General features: G+C 40.8%; 1 protein-coding gene across 2 annotated transcripts in view; it reads left to right on the top strand.

The window, feature by feature from the left end:
• The first annotated feature begins 12777 nt into the window (after positions 1-12777).
• Positions 12778-20040, top strand: part of LOC111260522 (uncharacterized) — a 12552-nt gene continuing 5289 nt past the window's right edge. Inside the window, exons 1-7 of one of the 2 annotated variants that reach the window (XM_022833347.1) lie at positions 12784-13535; positions 14451-14510; positions 16045-16189; positions 16461-16869; positions 17254-17475; positions 18701-19057; positions 19509-20027. In XM_022833347.1, coding sequence (XP_022689082.1) covers positions 13386-13535; positions 14451-14510; positions 16045-16189; positions 16461-16869; positions 17254-17475; positions 18701-19057; positions 19509-19704 — 1539 coding nt within the window. In that variant the 5' untranslated portion in view covers positions 12784-13385 and the 3' untranslated portion in view covers positions 19705-20027. Of the gene's footprint in view, positions 13536-14450; positions 14511-16044; positions 16190-16460; positions 16870-17253; positions 17476-18700; positions 19058-19508; positions 20028-20040 lie in introns of those variants that run through there. The other variant, XM_022833348.2, reaches the window with a different exon arrangement.

Raw genomic sequence — 20040 nt, 5'->3', positions numbered from 1 at the left:
CCAATTAGTTTGACCCGGAAAAACGATTGTGCAACAAAGGAATTTACTCAGATTTATCTTATCTCGCCAATGCTTCGTTCACAAAATAACTCCTTCACTATATGCTAGTTAACATGTGTATGATGTTATCACGTGTCTTGCAGATGTCCAGAACATTCGAGCGTTTATTACCAGAATATTCGATAATTTCGTAAGTGCTAGTATTGCGAAAAAATCGATTCTTCGTAAACAATCCCTTTAGGAAGAAGGATCGCTGTCTAAGGCAAATAAACCCAAAGCTAACTTAATAGTGATGGCCGATTTCTCAAACTTGACTCGGTCCTAACTTTACACGGTAGGAGGCAAATCGTTTATCTCTCCCCGTATCGGACGGACCAAAAGTTGATCGTCGTTTACTCTTCTGCTCTATACACCAGCCATTCTCAGCAACACGAACGCACTTCGTCCGCACCTATATTTGAAATATATATATACAGATCGAAAGATTTCGTCATTACTTTTTGCCATCGCCTTTCGATCGTGTTGCGCCCCTTATTTAGCGACCCAGAATGTTGAGTGTAATTCGAAATAATCCAGCTCGTGCCACTGCCATAACATCCAGACGTACGATGCTTACCGTGCGAGGACTCAAACTACACTCGGCTTATTTCGAAAATATCAGTCTATTCAGTTATTAAAACAGCTCACAGCGACTCACCGGTTAATACCGCTTACTACTTTTTACCACTCTCGGAAGATATGAGGCACTTAACAGGAGCCGCAAGTCTAAAACACTTAGGATACCCGCAGTTCTGCTCTTGGTCGCTGAACTGTTTTACGCAGCTTGCCGCAATATGCTGCAAGAGAAATATGAAGCGAGAGAGAGGAAGATATAGGGAGGAACGAGAGATGGGAGAGCGTGATCATGTAATATTGATGTGCACGCGAACGCTAAAACGAACGAATGAACGAACGGTCAATGCGCCGAGTGCCCAACTGGACTGAGCTCATCAACGCAATCGCTTTCTTCTGTGTGCCCCCGTCAATCCCATACCGCAGCTAAAAGACAGAGCAGCATAATAATACACTACTGCCCGATACTACAATTTTTCCAATGGCGAGGGTGGCAAAATCCGGCCACTTCGGCGTTTGCAGTGCAACGCAGCTTGGCGCGGTACCGTAATCGTGTTTTTGCGGAAATTTTCAACGTCCGTCGGTGACTGACTGCGTCCGTTGGATGTCGTTTGCGGGTCGGCTGATTGGTGAACCGATTTCTGAAGGAACTAATTATCAATGGACGAAGGCTGCTAGATAAATGATAAATGGTAGTAAAATAGCGATAGTAAATGCCGCAACAGGAACAGGAATTGCAATTTGAGGACGTATAGGTGAGGGGGGTGGGATAGTTTGAGAAAATCACTGAATGCCAGTGTAATTTTTACTGCTGGAAATAAGTTTGTTAGATTCATTTTCTAAGATCAAGATAATAAAAGCTCATTATACGAAGTGTAGCCTTTTTGTCTAGCTAGAATTATTCCAGTATACACTGTCGCGCGAGCTCGCCATAGAAATAAGAGTTTACATTTTTAGGGGCGGCAACGTAGGTAGTCGAGCAGATCAATCTATGTGTGCCCTTAGTAGATTTACAACTTCCTTAACTTCCTTCTGTTAGACGAAGCCTTTTTGACGAGCACTACAGAAAGGATGTTATCAATTTAAGTGGACCGACCTCACCTTAAACAAGCCAAAAGTCTCTGTTAGCAAAATAGGCGAAAATACTATAATTCGCAAAACGTTTCTTTTTAATTCTGATTCCAATTTGGTGGACCTGATTCCAATTTGCTAGACGCCACTGCTCGACTGTTGTCGTCCATAGATTGTTCCGAAAACCACGCAATCTTACGGCTTTCAAAAATGTATATAACCAGTCATAGAAGATACCATGTAAAAGGCAGGAAAAGTTATATTACTTTGCCCAAGTTTATTACAAACGAAGCTCTAGTAACACTGAAGGAAAGACCGAACGCAGGCCACAGCTGCAGGAGGCACCAAGTAAATGTGAACTCGAAAACATGCATAGTTCTGACTCAATTTTAGCCTGACAAATTAGCTTTCCAACATGAAGATAGAACTCTAACGTACCCGTACATTCGATCTCTTTGCGTCTCATATCTAACAGAACTTAGTTATATTGTATACAGGTGAATATCTATACCCGTGGGAGGAAACTCGATAAATTCGATTTCCTGAAAATGGCACCGTTACACAAGAAGATTAATTTTTCTAAGCTGTGATGGCTAAAAGCTGTAGAAAGTAGCATAGTTTTTTTCTTGCTGATTTAAGACACGGGCTGGAGACATTGCGAAGACTCAAATAGGACGTATCACAGATATTGGACCCGGATAACAGCGCACTAGAGGCGAACATTCATCTGTGTCTATGCATTTTCTAAATACAAGGTGTAACTCATAATTTACATATGGTTTAAATTAAATATATTTGAGCTTTTCAAGACCGAAATTAGTCAAATTTCGAGAATTGTCAATCCCTCCAAATCGATCGTTCACTGAAATGTACTGATTCATCGTAGGCGTGTCAATTATACCCAAGAAACGACTTACCGTCTACCGATAAATACGCTACCGTCTTTTTTCCTCAATGATGCATGCTCGTCAGAACTGTAAGAGACGGGGGGGGGGGGGGGGGTAACAACAAAAAATAACAAGTATTTATGGAAAATCTGCTCTACTCTAAACGGACTGGAACGTAGGTCTCGTGATGTCATGACGTAGGGTTTGGGGCAGTTGAAATTTACGATATGACGACTAAGCGAAATCCGCTAGAACATTCCGCTTTAGTAGATTGGGATGTTTAGTATCTGTCGCTTTATTGGTTTTTCTTCTGACTCTAAAACAGGAAATAAGCGCTTTGTTTCTATTTTGACATAGATAGGCTGTGTCTTTTTTGGATACAACTCCTGGATCAAAGCCCAATACTGTTTTAAGCATCGACCTGCACCAACCGAAAAGGCCCCCAAGAAACCTTTGCCAGATTTAAGGCACGTATGCTAGCAGTTTGTCAGACATATCAAGAAACAGTTTTTCACTTCAGTCATAAAAATAAACCCCGGCTATATTGTTGCTTCTTTTGGGGACCCTCCAGTGTCGTCCCTGAACACGCTTTTAAGCCTCAGAAATAAGAAAAAACAGATATAGTAAATAAGGAGTCGGAGTAAGACAGTCGTCGAGTCTCGAGGTGGTCGGGATTTGGAATTGGACGGCACATTTCGTTTAGCGCTGGGAACCAGCCATCTGAGGCAATGCATAGCAGCAATACCGTATGACAAACTAGGAACATTGGTTTAGTCATCGAATTTTGTTGCAAAAAGTCCATCAATTGTTCTTCTGGAATTCAAGGTAGCCAGTATTACACAGTTCTCTGGAAATATCTTGTTAATAATCCATAGTTGCAGTGGAATTACTATTTACTACAATTAAATTACAATTTATAATGCACAACTCTTCGGTAGTCAAATAAGGTGGTGTCAAAGAGATTCGTATTTAGCTGAGTCTAGCCACTTTCGGAGGCCTGTGCTCGCTTTCGAAATGATATTCCGACGATTGTTCTTGCTCCACGCCATACCCATACACTCGACGTTTCGTCACCTGTGTTAGGACAAACCCTCCTCTTCTTTGAATGAGTCAAATTTTTTTTTAGAACAATTGTTGACTTTATCCGAAATTTGGATTTTTCGCCATAGCTTTTGCGGAGAGCCTTTTTGCCTCTGAGCAATTTTTTGGCATCACGCCGTCAACCGTGTGAGACATCGAATTGTTGTTCTACACGTTTCCAAAAGATAATTCGACCACAAGCCTTGTCACGGCCTGGATTTGAGCTGATAAAGGCCTGACGTCTTATTTACATATACATTTCATTCAGTACTAGAAATAGAAAAATGCCCACTTGTATATATGTTTTAAAATAGACATCGGAAATTGTCTACATTCTGATATTTCCATTGACAAGTTGGGTATAATTGGGCAAATTCCGTTTTTTAAAACTACCTAATTATAGAATACAGACCTAGTCTGTAATAGGATTTCTTTGAGCACACGTTCTATTCTAAGCCGGCACGTCACAGAACACAGTAAAGAACTACGATGATCTGTTCGAAAACAGAGTCACGCTGGGTCCACTTATCCTGCACGGAATTTATACCTCGACTGTAAACGAAATGTACCATAGGTGTACAGAACAACTGAGTCGTACGTATAAGTCATCATCAATAGCCTGCATTAATGATCAAACATTTGTGATTTTCATATTACAGAAAGAATCGTTTTCGGCGTACAACTGCCGACCGCACGTAAAATGCGTGACTGCACAAACTTGAACAAAAAAATTCAGTGAGACAGGGAATTGCAAAATGTTTCGTGCTAAACTATATCTCACATTCATATGCCCGCTATAGTCTACGTGAGCAGATTTTGGTAAGAGAGGCACGTGCAAACAGCAACAGTGGCCATGACAACCCACACAAGATATATACTAATTTGATATCTGTAAACAAGTATATGATCAGCGATCTTTTATAGCGCGGCCAATCGCCAACTTTTCGAACAAATCAAAATTTTAACATTGTTTGTGCTCTGTAAATTGACTGGAAGGCTCCGCGCAAACTTGCTATGATGATTACCTGCATAGACTTTCACTGTGGACTAAAGCTAAAATGATTTTGCTGACAAATGTACAAACAAAGGGAATTAGGTCTGTTTTGCTACAGTACAATGCTAGATTACAAAAGGACCTTGTATATGTTGCGCTGAAATGGGGCCGCACGTTTCTGCAAACGAATGTACAGCGTGTCGTGTGTGATGTTCTACTGTAGTAACATACCGTCAACACTGGGACATTTCTGTTAATCGATTTATGCGGCAACGCAGTCTATGTGTGTGCTTCTCTACGTTTAAATACGAGCGTATCGATGACGTACGTATTTGTCATATGTTTCATAATCGATATTGGTACAGACTGACCAGAAAAGGAACTCAATAAATTATAACGCCAGTCTGCTATTATGTAATAAAGTTGCGCCTGAATTTAGTCTGAACTTTGTTTTGATGATATTTTTATAGCACCACTTGTCAGTTGTCTGAGATGAACAAGCGATAAATGGAAAGATTTGTCTACAAACTAATACCTATACAGATTTAACTAACTCTATATAAAATTAGTGTAACATCTACCTTAACACAATTATCACTACGGGCCTATCAATACGGATTTTTCTTCAATAGATTCTCTAACTGGGCTGATCGTATACAGTGCGCCATCGCAGTCCTGAATGGATATATTTTTATTATCAATTTTGCCCTACAATTACCTACAAATAAACATTCAGCAGCTTGATGCAAAGGCGAATAGTTACTCTAACGCGGATTCAGATATGTGACAAGTAACACCTGAATACTACCTTATTTACACTGACTTACCGCTGGTCCGCTGAATGCCGATCAATATCCGTATTGTAGTGGGGAAAAAGAAAAATATCATCGCCCATTTTTGCGCTCGACTGCCGTTGGTGCCGTCACGATCGTTGAATGAAGTTACGACGAACTACTAAATACTTGAAGGCCTTTGCTAAACGTGGCAGAGATCACAACACACTCCCCGCTAACAACAACTATACATCTAATTTATAAAAATTAGTCTGTTTTTTTTTTTCGTCTAGTGAAAGAAGGTATCTAGGAAAACGCATTACGATACGGCGGCACAAGAAACTCTATTGTAGCTCTTGTTTGACTCGTAATAGCAATGCCAGCTGAAATTGTTGCCTCTCATATTGTTATGCCATAGCCTCGGTCACGTCTTATTGTGAACATCTCGTCTCTATTGGAAATTCTCTCTCTCTCTCTCTCTCTCTCTCTCTCTCTCTCTATATATATATATATATATATAAAAACTGGAAAGGTGGTCAACAGTGGAGTCGGAATATAATGCAGAAGAAATGGTTACGGCTATTTTTGCAATATTAATGTAAGCAAATGCCCCTCCGGTTGTCTAGCTAATCAAAAATGTTAGATGGTATAGTGGTCGTCCGACTTTAGTAGTACCTATCGGATCAGAAATAAGCATTTTCTTCGAACTAATGAAAGAGAACATAAAGTGCCGATAGGACCCTTTAGAAGGATTGTTTTATATTCAGGTGGAATTTCCGCAGGAAAACGCATTGTTACCAAAGCACGCTTACCTGCATAGGGAGGAGAAATGCAAGAAAGCTTTTTTACGAAGACTTTCTATCTATTGGTAAGTAAAGTCAATACAATTATTGCTCAATCGACATTTGCCCATGTCGACATATTGAGGTACAAAATAAACTCAAGGAAAAGAAATCTTGCACAGAACTGTGCTAACCCTAAGCGATCTGCTCGACTGCCTACTAGGAGAACAGTTCTGGAAAATCTTATTCAGAGACAAAGGCTCTATAAATGGAATAATGCCCTTTAAAATGTCTTTGTGATACTAATGAGCTTTAAAATTTGATAGTGGCAAAAATGGCTGCCCATTCCGAGCTGCCACAAACAGATTGTGATTTTCTATGATGTGTTTTGCCGGAGAGTTCATGGAAAGATTCGTTTCAGTCTCCTCCATTTCGTCGATCCGTGTTAGCTATCTGCAAGGGAATCTCGTGTAATAGTTTCAACTCCATTAATATTGCAGCACGATACATAAAATGATAGAAATCTATCAATAAAGGGGCATGCTGCAATTTGAGTGAATCATCAAGCGCTACGGTGAAGGCAACAAACAAAAGGTATGATTTTTAATAATGCTCCCACACCACAACACGGGTAGTGCTGCTTCAGCGTTTTTTGTGCCTACGGAAAATAAGCTCTTGGAACGATCGACAGAAAAACAACGATACTTTCTCTTTGTTGAAGGGCAGTCGACGTTTAGATCAGCAAGTAGACAGCATACATATGCCTGGCCAAAAAAAGTTTGCCTGCGAATTTTCCCTTTTATTTTAGTACGAATCATATTATGCAAAGTCGAGCGCCATGTTCGAGTCCATGCAAAGTTTGATTAAAAAAAAAAAAAAAAAAAAAAACTGCTCAGGACCAGTGGGACAGGCAAGTGAGTTGTAGATTCATTTGACGGTCCAACTGGTTATCGTGTTGGGGTGCGCTGGGGTGCTCTTTACATTGTATCATTGATGTCACGGCCATGAGGTTTGTTGAGATAGATCACAAAAATTTCAAAGATAGGAATCAGAGTGTCTTGGTGATTATTTAGAAAGAAATTTAATCATTTTTGGGTGGGACTCCAGTCAGTCCGAGTGACTTGGGTGTCACTCGGACTGACTGGGGTGTTTCCAGGTTTTCCAGAAACGCCGAACAAAAATCCTTCATGATGTAACGACGTAAAGTATAACGAACACAGTAGAAATATCAACGATTGTTATTACTGTTTATTTAAGTAACCTGTTTCCTGCTACTTTGCATTAAACATACAATGCTCCACTAGCTTGATTTCTGTATAGTCTTATTTCATAATTTACTGCCACGTTGCAGTGTCAGTAATACATTATAATAAGCTTACGTTTGATTTCTATAAATTCAAATACGTGATTTATCTAATACGGGGCAATTAGACTTCCTTAATGCAGATTTAGGATAGTTTCAAGGAATGTCAGAAGATGTTAGAAACAAATAAAAGATTGCAAGTGAAAAGAAGACCGTGTCTATTAAAGTTTTTTTTTCTTCTCCTGCTGTTATAATAAAGAATAGAGTAAGAGCAAACTCTCTATTTTTTCTGGTAAGAGTGATTTCCAAGGTCGCCTCAGAAATAGGGTGACGACACATATCGTACGACAGGAAGAGGTAAGCTGGATAATGCTTATACGCCATAGTTTGTATACACATGTGTAACACATAACATAACTTCTCCGTTCTAGTATAATTGATTCAGTATCTAGCCAAGTTGTTCATTATTAGTAAACGCCGTAACATGTTCGAGGTATATGAACCTAGCATTTAATTTATGTCCGAAACGAGCCTGGACCTTTAGCTGTTCTCTAGAGAAACGGTTTGCCTAAATCTTAGTGGAAAAAGTTCTATGATCAAATAGATAAAATATAGAGTAAAATGCAACGATTTAAATACAGCGTACACGTGATATATCGAAGGTATACATGGATAGCCTTATTTTGTGCAGCAGGCACATCAAAACCTAACTACCCAATATTTTTCAAAAATTCATAGATGAGCGCAAACCCAAACATCAGCTGCACGGACGAAAGAAAACTGTGTGATCCCTTCTTACAGTTCCATAATCTCGTTAGGTACAAATATGGAAACAATTATCCTATGATTGATTAAACCGTCTTTAATGTAAAAAGTGCCGCTTTCACCGTTATTCAAGTTATTCATCATCGCGAACTCAACCACCGAACGCCCCCAGCTATGACAGCTGGGACACCTCTTATGGCGTCGAGGTAGCAGCGCCAAAAATGTAGCGCGGACTCTGCCAGCAATGATCTCCTAGCCCGTTGCCTGCTCTGTGTGCCTGCCGTATGCGTCGACAGTTCATCACGAGCTCAGGAAGGATGACCGCTTCCTGAGCGGCAAATGTTCAGCTATCTCTACATCGAAATCAGTTAATATTTTCATATCAGAACATCATTAACGCCTCTATTCGTTTCACCCCAATTCAAGCTTAGCTCCAACTAGAAACTGCTATCGTTCGCGTGATGGATAGTGTAAAAAGGCTGCCAGTTCTGCTAGCTATTCCAAATACGATCAGGTGTCGCCAGTGATTACCTGATACATGCGGATACAGACACCTCAGTTTTCCTGAAACTTTCATTCGTCGGAAAACTCTCCGTCCCGTCGACTGTAATATTATTTATTTAATTTTATAACATTTCTGCAGATAGAATTTATTCAACATTAACTAAGCTAACACGGTCATATACTACTACTACTACTACTACTACTACTAAGCCAATGTCCATAAAAAGGAGTCTTTTGCTCGAGAACGTTTTATACTTACCACCATAATATAGTTCATTCCCGAAATACATGCTATCACAAGCCGTCAGACCACATTTACGTAAGAAATGTCGATGCCATTTGTTGGTGATCGATCAAGTAAAATCGTTTCCAATACACGCACTTCGCACTTGGCCTACACGTATATTTCATTCCATAACAAATCCAGTCTACCTTTGGCTTTATCTCTTTGTTGATTTACCTCTGTATCCAAGAACGCACGAATTCATCTCGCTATTAGATTTAGAAGGCCATCTTTGTTGTTGTTAATTTTTCTGTTAACAGAAGCTGGAAACGTTTGATCGCGTATGTGTCGGAGGGCTGGTATCTTCGCAGCCCGGAAAGGACAAACACCGTTGCGAACAGTGCGCGCCCGTGTAGTCTCAATACAACGCGGCTGTTCTTTTTCGAGGTTTGTGAGTAGCGTCCTTGCCCTCTCCCTCGACAGCATCTGTCCTGCCTCACGAAAGATCGTTCCATTTTCGTCCGTCCCTTGCTCTCCTCTTAGGTGTGCCCCGTCTCGTGCAAGCATTATGTAGTCGCGTCCAGATCCCCTGAGCTATCGGTCAGCCCTCTCCGGTGCTCATGGCGCCGTGCAGTGAGTAGACGTCGCTCCCATGGTTTAGGTATATCCGACTGTCTAAAACTCGAATCCCCTTAATCACCCCCCAAAACAACCAACTAAACCCATTATCCTACTTTCCACAGTGACTTCCCCTCTCTCCTGTTCCCATTCGGCCCCTTGCCTCCGGGGTGGACACGCTCCATAGCTTGACGCGCATATTGAACAGCGCGGCAAGGCCATGATGCGCTGATTTAGACAACACCAATATCTGTGTTTAGCCAACAAAGAAACTTGAAGAGATAATCTCTTTCATCATAGCAATACGTCGTCATACTGAGCAAAACATGTAATTTTTCAATTAGTACTGTTATTATAACAATCACCTGTAGAGGTTTGCTGTAAGTCTTTCAAAGTGCACGGAAAGCAAACACATTTCAGAACATTTAGTATATATTGACAGCACGGTCCATCGAAGGATAAACGGAGATATGAAGCCGACAAATGTATTTAGATGGCATACATTTTCCACAAGCTTAATTTACCTGTCACTAAGTGAAAGCTCGAATCAATCCTAATTCGAGCCTCTTGTGCGCTACGCAGAACCTGATGAATTTTAGGCCATCATTACTTCTCATTAACATATTAAATTTTAGTCGCTAAAAAGTACTTAAGGCTCTTCGCCAAAATCAATCGCAATTCCATCACGACATACTAATTCTGGGAAAGCAAGCTTTTTCCGTACCTGCTTGACATGACTATGATCAGAGCCTTTCTGCTGTGGAATGGTCCGTGGACATGATGTTCAGGTGAATCCTGACGTAGTGGCTGATAGGTTGCGTGACTTCGTCGGATGAACAAAATCACCGGACAACGGCACAAGGCGCGACCTTCTCGAGGGGACAACCTTGTCACCTTTGGATCAGCTACCCTGTCCGCAAAGACTCTAACATCGGTTCGGCTGAACGAATGTGAGCTCTGGATGGAATGAACTTCAGCAAAGGGCACATATGTTTGCACACCGTTTGTAAGGGGCGCAGATGTTCCTTCGTGGAAACGACACTTCGGCTGCAACTAAATAATCGCAATAGAATTACGTTGGAACATTTAGGGGCTCCTTTGTGAGTGTCTTATAGTTGAGCAATGATTTATTTAAAATTTAGGAGAACTTTTTGCGCCGCAGCGAAGTGGAGCCCCCTGGTGACATAAACGAAATCAGACAAAACCAGCGCCGGAACGCTGAATGTATCGATTCCCCATGCTGAATACGCGGGCGATCGTGTATGGTGATTGTTAAATACAATGAAAGATACGTGTTCGACGACCTCGCAGGTAAACTTTCGCCGCAGCAGTATGCCAAAGTAGACTTTTAACGCGGTCTAAATCGAGGACACAGTGTAACTCCTGCCTTGCCTTACAATTGCTTCACCGTTATGTCCAGAAACCGAATCACTCGTGCCGTTAGACCAGCTTCGTTCCCACAAGTAGATCGTCTTCTTCCTAAACCGCCCAATAAATCGTCCGGGTAAATGCAACAAAGTCTACGCAAGTGATGAACACGCGAATAGCCAAAAACAATTTGAACAATTCGAATTCTTTTTTATGGTTCGAAATTTATACCGAGAACTTGTCCCTAAACCTACGAAGAAGGAGACGAAGGAAAAAAACTCCTATAAGTCAATTTTGTATTAAAAGGCAAAATTGAACTTGATATTTGGACACATTGTTTTTCTCGTCGCCTCGTATTTCATACTGTTTTGCCTCCAAACGCAACGAAAGCAAAAGAAACAAAACGCATGCCCCTACTTCTAACATGTGTCAACTCAAACAAAGTAAGAACTTGACATACGCAACCAGTTTTCATTTCAAAGCAAGACATAGTACACTAAGAAAACTTGAGCTACTTCTTGTTCAAACGATGCTGCACATATTGAGCAGGACGATGTACTAGGTAGGTTGAAAAGTACCTATGACGGCTTAGATTTAGGTCCAAAGAATAAATTACCATATTCATCCTTAACTATCCCTCCAAATATTTCGACTTTTGAATTTGGCGCCGCCATTAAGCACTGCATCGGACCCGTGCTAACTTCCCGCATGAAACGACGTGCGTCGTTGCCTACACTCGACCATTACCTACCCCTATGATTAGCAGGCAAATACGTTACACAGTAGGCTATCATCACAGGTACAGCTAGCCCTCTCTACCGATACCAAATCAGCCAATTAAAAAAAGTCAGCTTCTTCTGTTTCGAAGCGATAAACAGCCTTTTGGTCGGCACGAAGGGCAACATCAGATAGAGGCCCATATTTCGTAGCGCAACTTGCCTCGATGATCGCGGATCCGTGCGAAAAATTAGCTTTCCAACAAAGTTAAATTTCGGCCAGACCTTGAGCCATCATATGTGTCCCTGCTTTGCACCTAGAAACGGCACACGCGGTACACATTTCGCCTTCTGCTTGTCCCTATATACATTTCATAGATTGGAAAATGATGGTAACTTTTTTAGTTTAATTTGTTAAACCGATGACCCCTAATGGACTCGTGAAGTCTATTTTCTCGAAGACAGGCTCGTTAACTTGCACACGAATTCAGTCAGCCTTCGAATAAACTGGACGTAATTCGTTGAGTTTAAAGAGGTTCGTTCTGACACGGTCTGAATTCGAACGGCGTTAAGTTATCGTTCGAGCATGAACTACTTGAAATAACAGACTTTTAAGACATGATAAGGTTTCTCTCGAAGCATGCTAGGAATAGCTTTTCTCACACAGGCGATACTCGCCTAAAAGACACTTCAACAAACAGCTCTCGCTCCGTTTACTATTTACATACATCGCAAATGCTGAGCAAGTCAAATATACATAGAGATCATATACAACTAAACGTATGTCATCTCTGCCTCGCTAAATCATTGTATAGTAGTTAGGGCTAAGGCGTTCGAGGACCTGCTTAGTATGAATAGCACATAGACTATTAAGTTTTTGGTTTTGGAACGGTTCGTCTATTTGTGGGACAGCTGTAACGCTCGTAGATATGGATGCACTTGCGGTGTCGTCACAGACGGTGCGTGATCACATGACAATCCGCAACGCGTTACTGAACGCCGATACATCTTGATAACGACGTGCGACTATGAATCTGATATCAAACCAGCAACTAAGCACGTGCACGAAAATGTCGCAGCAAGTCGAGCTATGAAGAGCATCGCGTGCCGATAGCAGTCATTTCGGTTCTAGCTGATAGGGAGAAGTTAAGTGTCCTAGTGAAAACGACGTTTTACAAGGCGAAAACGGTTCAACACGGCACGTAAAACATGCTTTGTACGGCTTATGAGTAGATTTGCCAAGATGTAGGCAAATCACAGTTGTAGGGCTACTTCAAGTATTCGTCCTCTCGTCGCCTCGCTATGTTCCACAGAGACCCGTTGGGTACAAGCGTGACACTTTGTTTCATGTCCGTTACCTGTTGATGCTTCGTAACAACTAATCGAAGTGGAGCAATGACAAGGCTCAATAAAATCGGAATCGTTAGGAGCACGACGTTGTGTTGAGCCACCCGGCAAGTGAAAATGCCCACGCAGTCTTTCCGTAAATGAGAAATTGTTGCCAATTAGAGGAGAACGAGTCTGGAGTATCTGCTACGCGATCACAGTATCGTCGATTTATGAGGTTCTCAAATTCATTGTCAAAGTTTCTACCAGCTCTGTAAGGGTTTTTAACTTGAACGGCCCGTAGAGAACTAGAATCGGCTTACTGATTTCATGTGAACAAATCTCGGCTTCAACAGTGCCAAAATGCAACTGAAGACCGGTCGTCGATTACGGTTAACAGCATGTATAGCCGGTATTATTGGCGGGCTGGGCCAAGCGATGCTTGCATTTGGTATCTATGAAAGAACTCAGACGAATATCGATGCTACTATGGCAGCTGGCATGGCCATATCGGTGAGCTGTTGTATATAAATAATACAAAAAAAAAATCGTTTTTAATTTAGCTAGTAGAAGACAGACACTGTCGCATCCAAATTAGAAATGTATATTCCAGAAGGACGATAATGGTAGCCACTGATCTATGTAAACGTTCGGTTTGCACTATTCGGAATAGACAGAGATTTTGAAAGTTTTATTCCTTTTATGGACTGAAATACTTATTACCGATTATAATTAATCATTATCCATTTTTCACTTTATAGCGGCATAAAGGCGTTTGGCTTCGAAGAAGCAGTTGTGTTTTTTTTTATCGATAATGTACTGTATACATAATGCCCAACAGCAAGCTAACGGCCGCCCATGAAACTCAGAGCGACGTTTCAAAGAAGCTAGAGCTTAGTCAAAGAAATATCACGTTTATATATTTCCATATGCGCCGCATGTATGCCGCTATTTTCCAGGTATAAACAAATGAAAAACGTAGTCACTGAATGAAGAGGCAAGCCGCCTGACGGGACTACTATTATTAATCGATACGAGACCGCTATAAAATCAAGATCAAGCGAAATTGGTTCAACTTGTAACAACTAAAAGGCAATAAGGGCTACCCCTGAATCACTTGTCGTCCTTGGAGGCCTGATGATAATTGGTTCAAAAAAACTTAATGACGAGCATTCCACGCACGATCGTACCTATAAATAATTAATGTTTCGCCTTATAGACGCCGAGCTTGTGCATGTATTCCAATAGAGTGTGAAAGCTATTAGAGGTCTGCATGCACCTCTCGGGTAGGAAGACAACAGACACATGGAATTTACCGTCCCGTAAACTGTAAGAGCTACGGTCAATGTGAGAACAGATTCGAGCTAGATGTATCGTATTCGAAATACTGCATAGATAATATTCGCCATGTATGAATCTTCATTTCAGAATTTCGTTGTAAGTCTCGTACTTCTTGGCCATCATGGCATCCATATCTACCCTCCGATTGTGAGTATCGTTTATAGCTAGAGCTTTCAAGCGTTAAGTAGAAAAGTTATGCTGGAGTTAGGTGAGGCATTGCGGTCTCTGCTAATGAATGACGTACATTTTATAATTTAAATAGTGTTTAACTTACTAAATTTTTTAGATGCACATGGGTCAGAAATTGAATGCAGCTTACGTTACTGGTTTATCTATCTGACAAATCTTCAAAAGCCGGATCTATATGGGCCATCTAAATACTTTTCTTGCATTTCATGGCACCGTTTTTGAACGATAACGAAGCAAAACAACCAACCGTTGTTTAGTTTTGCCTGTACATTTTCAAAAGTTAACCGGAAGCAAGATAAGTTTCATAAAAATCATTACATTGAGTTATACTACCTGAGTACTTCGGGACCAGAATGACTGGGGATATATACAATAACCATTACATTGCGAAGATACATGAAACTGGATGCCATTGATATATAAAAAAAAAACCGAAAAAAAAGTAGGCAGCCCTATAGTACAATCCACCTTTGTAGAAATGAATATGTTAAGTTAAACTAAGGCATCGTATCTTCGTCGTTGTTACCTTGAAAAGAAGTTCTGTTAACTTTATCGGCATAGCGTGTTGTTCGGCGTTGTGGAAATCAACGTTGTGGAAACCTACACTGCATTGCAGATAGTCGAAATCTTCGATCAGGGACTATCACAAGCAATTATTTCTATCATAACCATGTATAACTTCAATAGTTATATTCTACAGACCTTAACGCGGTAACATTGGCCAAAGAGAGTGGCGCGCACATCATTTAATTTCTTCAAGACAATGTAACATGTAGGACTTACGCCATTTATAGTCTAGAATCACTCTATGCTACACAACTTCGTATGTTCCTACGGTGGACGAACCATAGTCTATGACTTGCCAAATTTGGCAGTAAATTATTATATATGGCATAGTCGTACCCTTATCTATAAGAAAAAGGAAAGTTGTTTTTGCTTTATTGAATGACTGATGTTTTTTGCATAAAATTAGTAGCAATCTATATAGTCGCATCTTTGCTACCATTTTATAAGAACTATGAAGACCAACAATGTAAGGATCTTCAACTGATAATTTTCGTAATTCAAGCGAGTCTACTTAAGCCGCATAATAGAAGAGGCGCCGACGATAATACCACTCCATTTTTTCCTCATCAGTTGCGCCGGTTCTTTTCAACGAAGCAAACATTCGATCATCCACCCCGGTTTGTGACAGATAGAGATTAGCATGTGTGTACCATTTTGTAAACTGATAAATAATAACCGATGTTATTTGACTGCTGTGAAAAGCATTAGCGTATGTCTACTGGATGAAGATCCTAAACACACATATTTTACTAGAGCGTACAGACAACGCGAACTTCGCGAACGAAACGGTTGAACGGGAAACTTAATATGCTTTTTGACATCGTTCATCGCTGAAAGAATCACCAACTTTCGGTATCCATTTAACCAACGGTATCCATTTTTCCATTTAACGATAAAAATACATTGATTGATTTGTGCTCTTCAGAAGTCTTCAATAGGCTGTCTCTTCATAGGAGGAATTCTTATTAACCTAGTTGGTGTTGCCGGGTTGCTGCTTAATGAGAATGCAAGTTTTGGGGGCGACATGACGGATCACCTTCTCTTCGATAGTCGTTACCCGCAAGACTACGGTTAGTGCATATATTTAGTTTCTATTGCAATTCTATCGCTTATCGATTTCATCGCTTCGTTGCACCACTGGCGACGTTCTCTGCTGCACAAAATTTCAGTTCTCATAGCAAAAGGCCAGTTCGAAGGTTATCTCCAATAAGTCCCTCTTGAATGTACCTATCTGATCTCAAAAACTTACGTACTGCCAGCAAATGGTCTAACACATTTTAAACTACGTCGAGTAAATCTGCCTAAAAAACTAATTATTCCGCCGTCACATTTTTGCTGCAGCCTTTACAGCACTATTCTACATCTCTGTGTGTTTAAGCTGTGTATTTGCCGCGGGCCTAGCAACCTACTTCTTAATTAACGTTCCTAGTGGCCTCTGTTGCGAAGCGGCATCGGAGATGAGCACTTCCGCGTCGATGAAACGCGCAGACCCAGAAGCGCAGAATGACGCTATTCACACAGTATTAGCAATGGGTGCTCCCGTGAAATGCAGCGACCCAAAACAAACAGTAAACTTCACAAATCGTATACCTGAAACACTTTCTACAAGTTCGAGCTCCAGTGATGTGTCACAGGTGGATGGCAATTCATTCTGTAGCGCTCAGAGCGAAGGAATTTCGATCGGAGGAAGCAGCGAAGGTACCCTTACAGATAAAAGGCAGTCGGAGCCCGTTACAGCCGTAGAAGACAGGTAAGATATTGTGTGCGCAGATCATGGACGCACAGTTGTAACGTCTTTGGCATCTGAAGACCTCGAATTAATTTGCATTTACTTTGCATCGACTTCAGCAATCAAACTTCTCATAAATCTATAAATACCATTGAAACAGCAGCGTGTACCTCTTGTATTAACTATACCTCATCAATTCGGGTTACCAAGTATTTTTATTATATTTAACAGTTATCCAGATCGATAGAATCCTTATCCAGTAATCCTATTGGATTCCTTGCAAAATAACGTTTTGATTGCTTTGCGCAGCTACCTGGAGATTCATAATAAATTCATATAATTTGTATACCATTATACCAGTAATGCACTAATGTCTTCTATGTTCTCAATTAAATAACGGTTTAGGATTAGCTCTCAGGCCCAACCATTGCCAGCCGCACATCACATAGAGTCTGCAGAAACGCAAGCACTGTCGCCCAGCTTTACAAGGTACCACACCATAGGAAATCAGGACCTCGCGTCATCTAAAAGCACGACTAGATGCCGCAGAAGTAACAAGGATCACCTGAGTAGGACCAAAGCAGAGACGTCTCTGGGCCAACCCTTGTGCACAAGTACCCCTTTTCGGTAGGTCTAATACGTGTTAAACATGCAGAAGCTTCGACCCGCGCCGTTCGAGGCATGTCTGTAGGGTAAATGGCGATTCTATAAATCGACCACTGCTCTGCTTAACAAAAACCGAAAATAGCATTTGTCTGGCTTAGTTTTACCGCATTGCTTATCAGAAAAAAATGTTTTCGGTAAACGTGTTTTTCAAGAAATTGAAGCATCACCTTTAAGTTACTTTACGGCTTTTAAAATTTCAAATTTTTGAGAAAACATATGGTTTTGCTGGCGACATATAAGCAATGCTGTATGCATCGGAGGTAGTCGAAAGCGACGGCGGAGATTTGTAATCTTAACGGTCCGGTTTCATATCTAGCAGGATACGTACAAATCTATGCAGCCTTGCGTTTAACAGTTTGCTAATACAATACATTATTATTATTATTCTTACTGTTGGACTTTACAAGTAGAAGCTCAGTTCTCGGCAGAAAAATGCCTAGTTAGTGTATAATACTTGCTACATAACGCGTCAACAACTTCAGAATGACTGATAGTTCCGGGAACATCATAAGTTAATGTTCAAAATTTCGACCAAGGACACCTTGCCAGGTTGAACATTCCAATTTACCTATTAATTTTTTCACGACAAACTAAAATCCCTATAGTAGCAAGGCGGCCAGATTCGTGTTGCATATGCTTACCTGTGCAAGTACGTTTTTAATAATTGGCCAAGCATCTCAAAAACGACTAGTCCCGAAAAAAATGCTAAATATAGAAATTTGCAATGCGCCTTTGAATGAGCGATCTGCTGTTGCCAACAGAAATGTTTAGTTTAAATCATATATTGCTATAAAAAAAAATATGCAAAAGATTAACATCGCTAAACTACTCGGTAGTTTACTTTTTGCATTATTAAAATGGCATACTATTTTTTTTGCCTTCCTCATGCACGAAAAGGCAGGTAGATGAAACGTACTGGCCTATTGTACACTGAGTGAGTAGGTAGGTAGGTAGGTAGGTAGGTAGGTAACAGTATTGTTCAGGCGGGTCCAGCTGAGAAGTCACTGAGCCCACAAGCTGACGAAAGAAGTAGAAAGAAATTAGCGCCTATATTATGTATGCAGGGCAGTAACAAGTCGGTAACATTATGAAAGCAGTTATGCGTTTGCTAAAAGAACTTAGTGTAATGAAGTTACCGCATTATGTAAAAATAAATTGTCATTTCTTTTCACGTTAATCAACACAGAGCGCGTAGCAGTTCCGGGGAGTTTTCGGTTCCTGCAACTCCTCCACCGCCTCCCCCTCCCCCACTCACCCCTCTCCCTCCTCTCCCTTCGCCACCTCCCCCTCATCCTCCCCCTTCCCCTCCCTCTCCCCCTCCCCCTCCTCCTCCTCCTCCTCCTCCTCCGCCACCGCCACTTCCTCCTTCAACAACTCCTTACAAACATTATGCTAGCAAGTCAGATGCTAGGAGTACCAGGCACTACTTTAGGGACATTCCTGAACACTGGAACATAGCCCCGATACAAACGTTCAAAAAAACGCGTACAGACATTTCTGCTTCAACAAGCTTTAGAGGCTTACCTAACGCACTTCTAAATGAGTGAGTACAATTAATTTTTTCATGTATATATTCAATAATAGTAGAATATGGTAACCTAGCTAGGTGTGAAAGGTTAACTAGGATGACAACTGGCCTTTTTATTGTCTTTTTTTTTTTCGAAACAATGCTTTCATTCCTTCTATTATAGCAGATTGCCGAGATCGAATGGCGATCGCTAACATCTCGACTGCCACAGGTTTTCGGAACGATTTCTTTCTATTTAAATATGAGAAAAAGCTTACCCAGGAATAAAGCTTTTAGGTACAGAATTTTCTCGGTAGACGGACTGAATCAAAACGTATCTGCCTCTTCGCATGACCCCGCGATATAACTCACTTCATACGATGAGACGTGCATATAGTAAGTTCCAATTAAACAGGATTGCTATACATAGTGTCTATGTCCACCCGTCGTTTATCTGTCGGTATATATATATATATATATATTACAGAGTACTATCCTTCGACACAAGGAAACTTACGAAATCGAAAAGAAGGATGTCGTGTACAAATTCGTCGGAAACTCAGTTTCCCGAAGGCTCATCGATTTATGGGGCTAAGGCCGCAAGCAGCTCTGGCGCTACTATCGATCACTCAACGCAGACATCACTAACGGACAAACAGCAGTATCAAAACAAACCCCTATAGTAATGATCCATTACTTTAGGCGTTTGAATATCTTTTTCTATCTATATCTCTGCTACCCTCATATCTATACATTATTGATAATATTATAAAATACGATACACTGATTTTTCCGTGCAGTGGCTCTCGGGTCAACAAACAAATTCAGTTCTCAGTTAACTTAATGCTAACATAATATTAGATGGTTAGTTATATTAAGCAAAAGAGTATTCATTTATGTGCTATCACCCTGAGAGAAGCGGCAAAAAGGAGGATCAACGTATTGATTTCGTGCAGTTCGCTCCGGCTGCATATTAGGCTGCATTCGTTTATCTGAAATATTTATATTTACCATCCTAT

The sequence above is a fragment of the Varroa jacobsoni genome, unplaced genomic scaffold, assembly GCF_002532875.2.
Source record: "Varroa jacobsoni isolate VJ856 unplaced genomic scaffold, vjacob_1.0 scaffold_448, whole genome shotgun sequence".
In the NCBI taxonomy this organism is placed as follows: Eukaryota; Metazoa; Arthropoda; class Arachnida; order Mesostigmata; family Varroidae; genus Varroa; species Varroa jacobsoni.
Note: the sequence above shows the minus strand (reverse complement) of the source record. Positions and strands in the feature narration are given on the sequence as shown.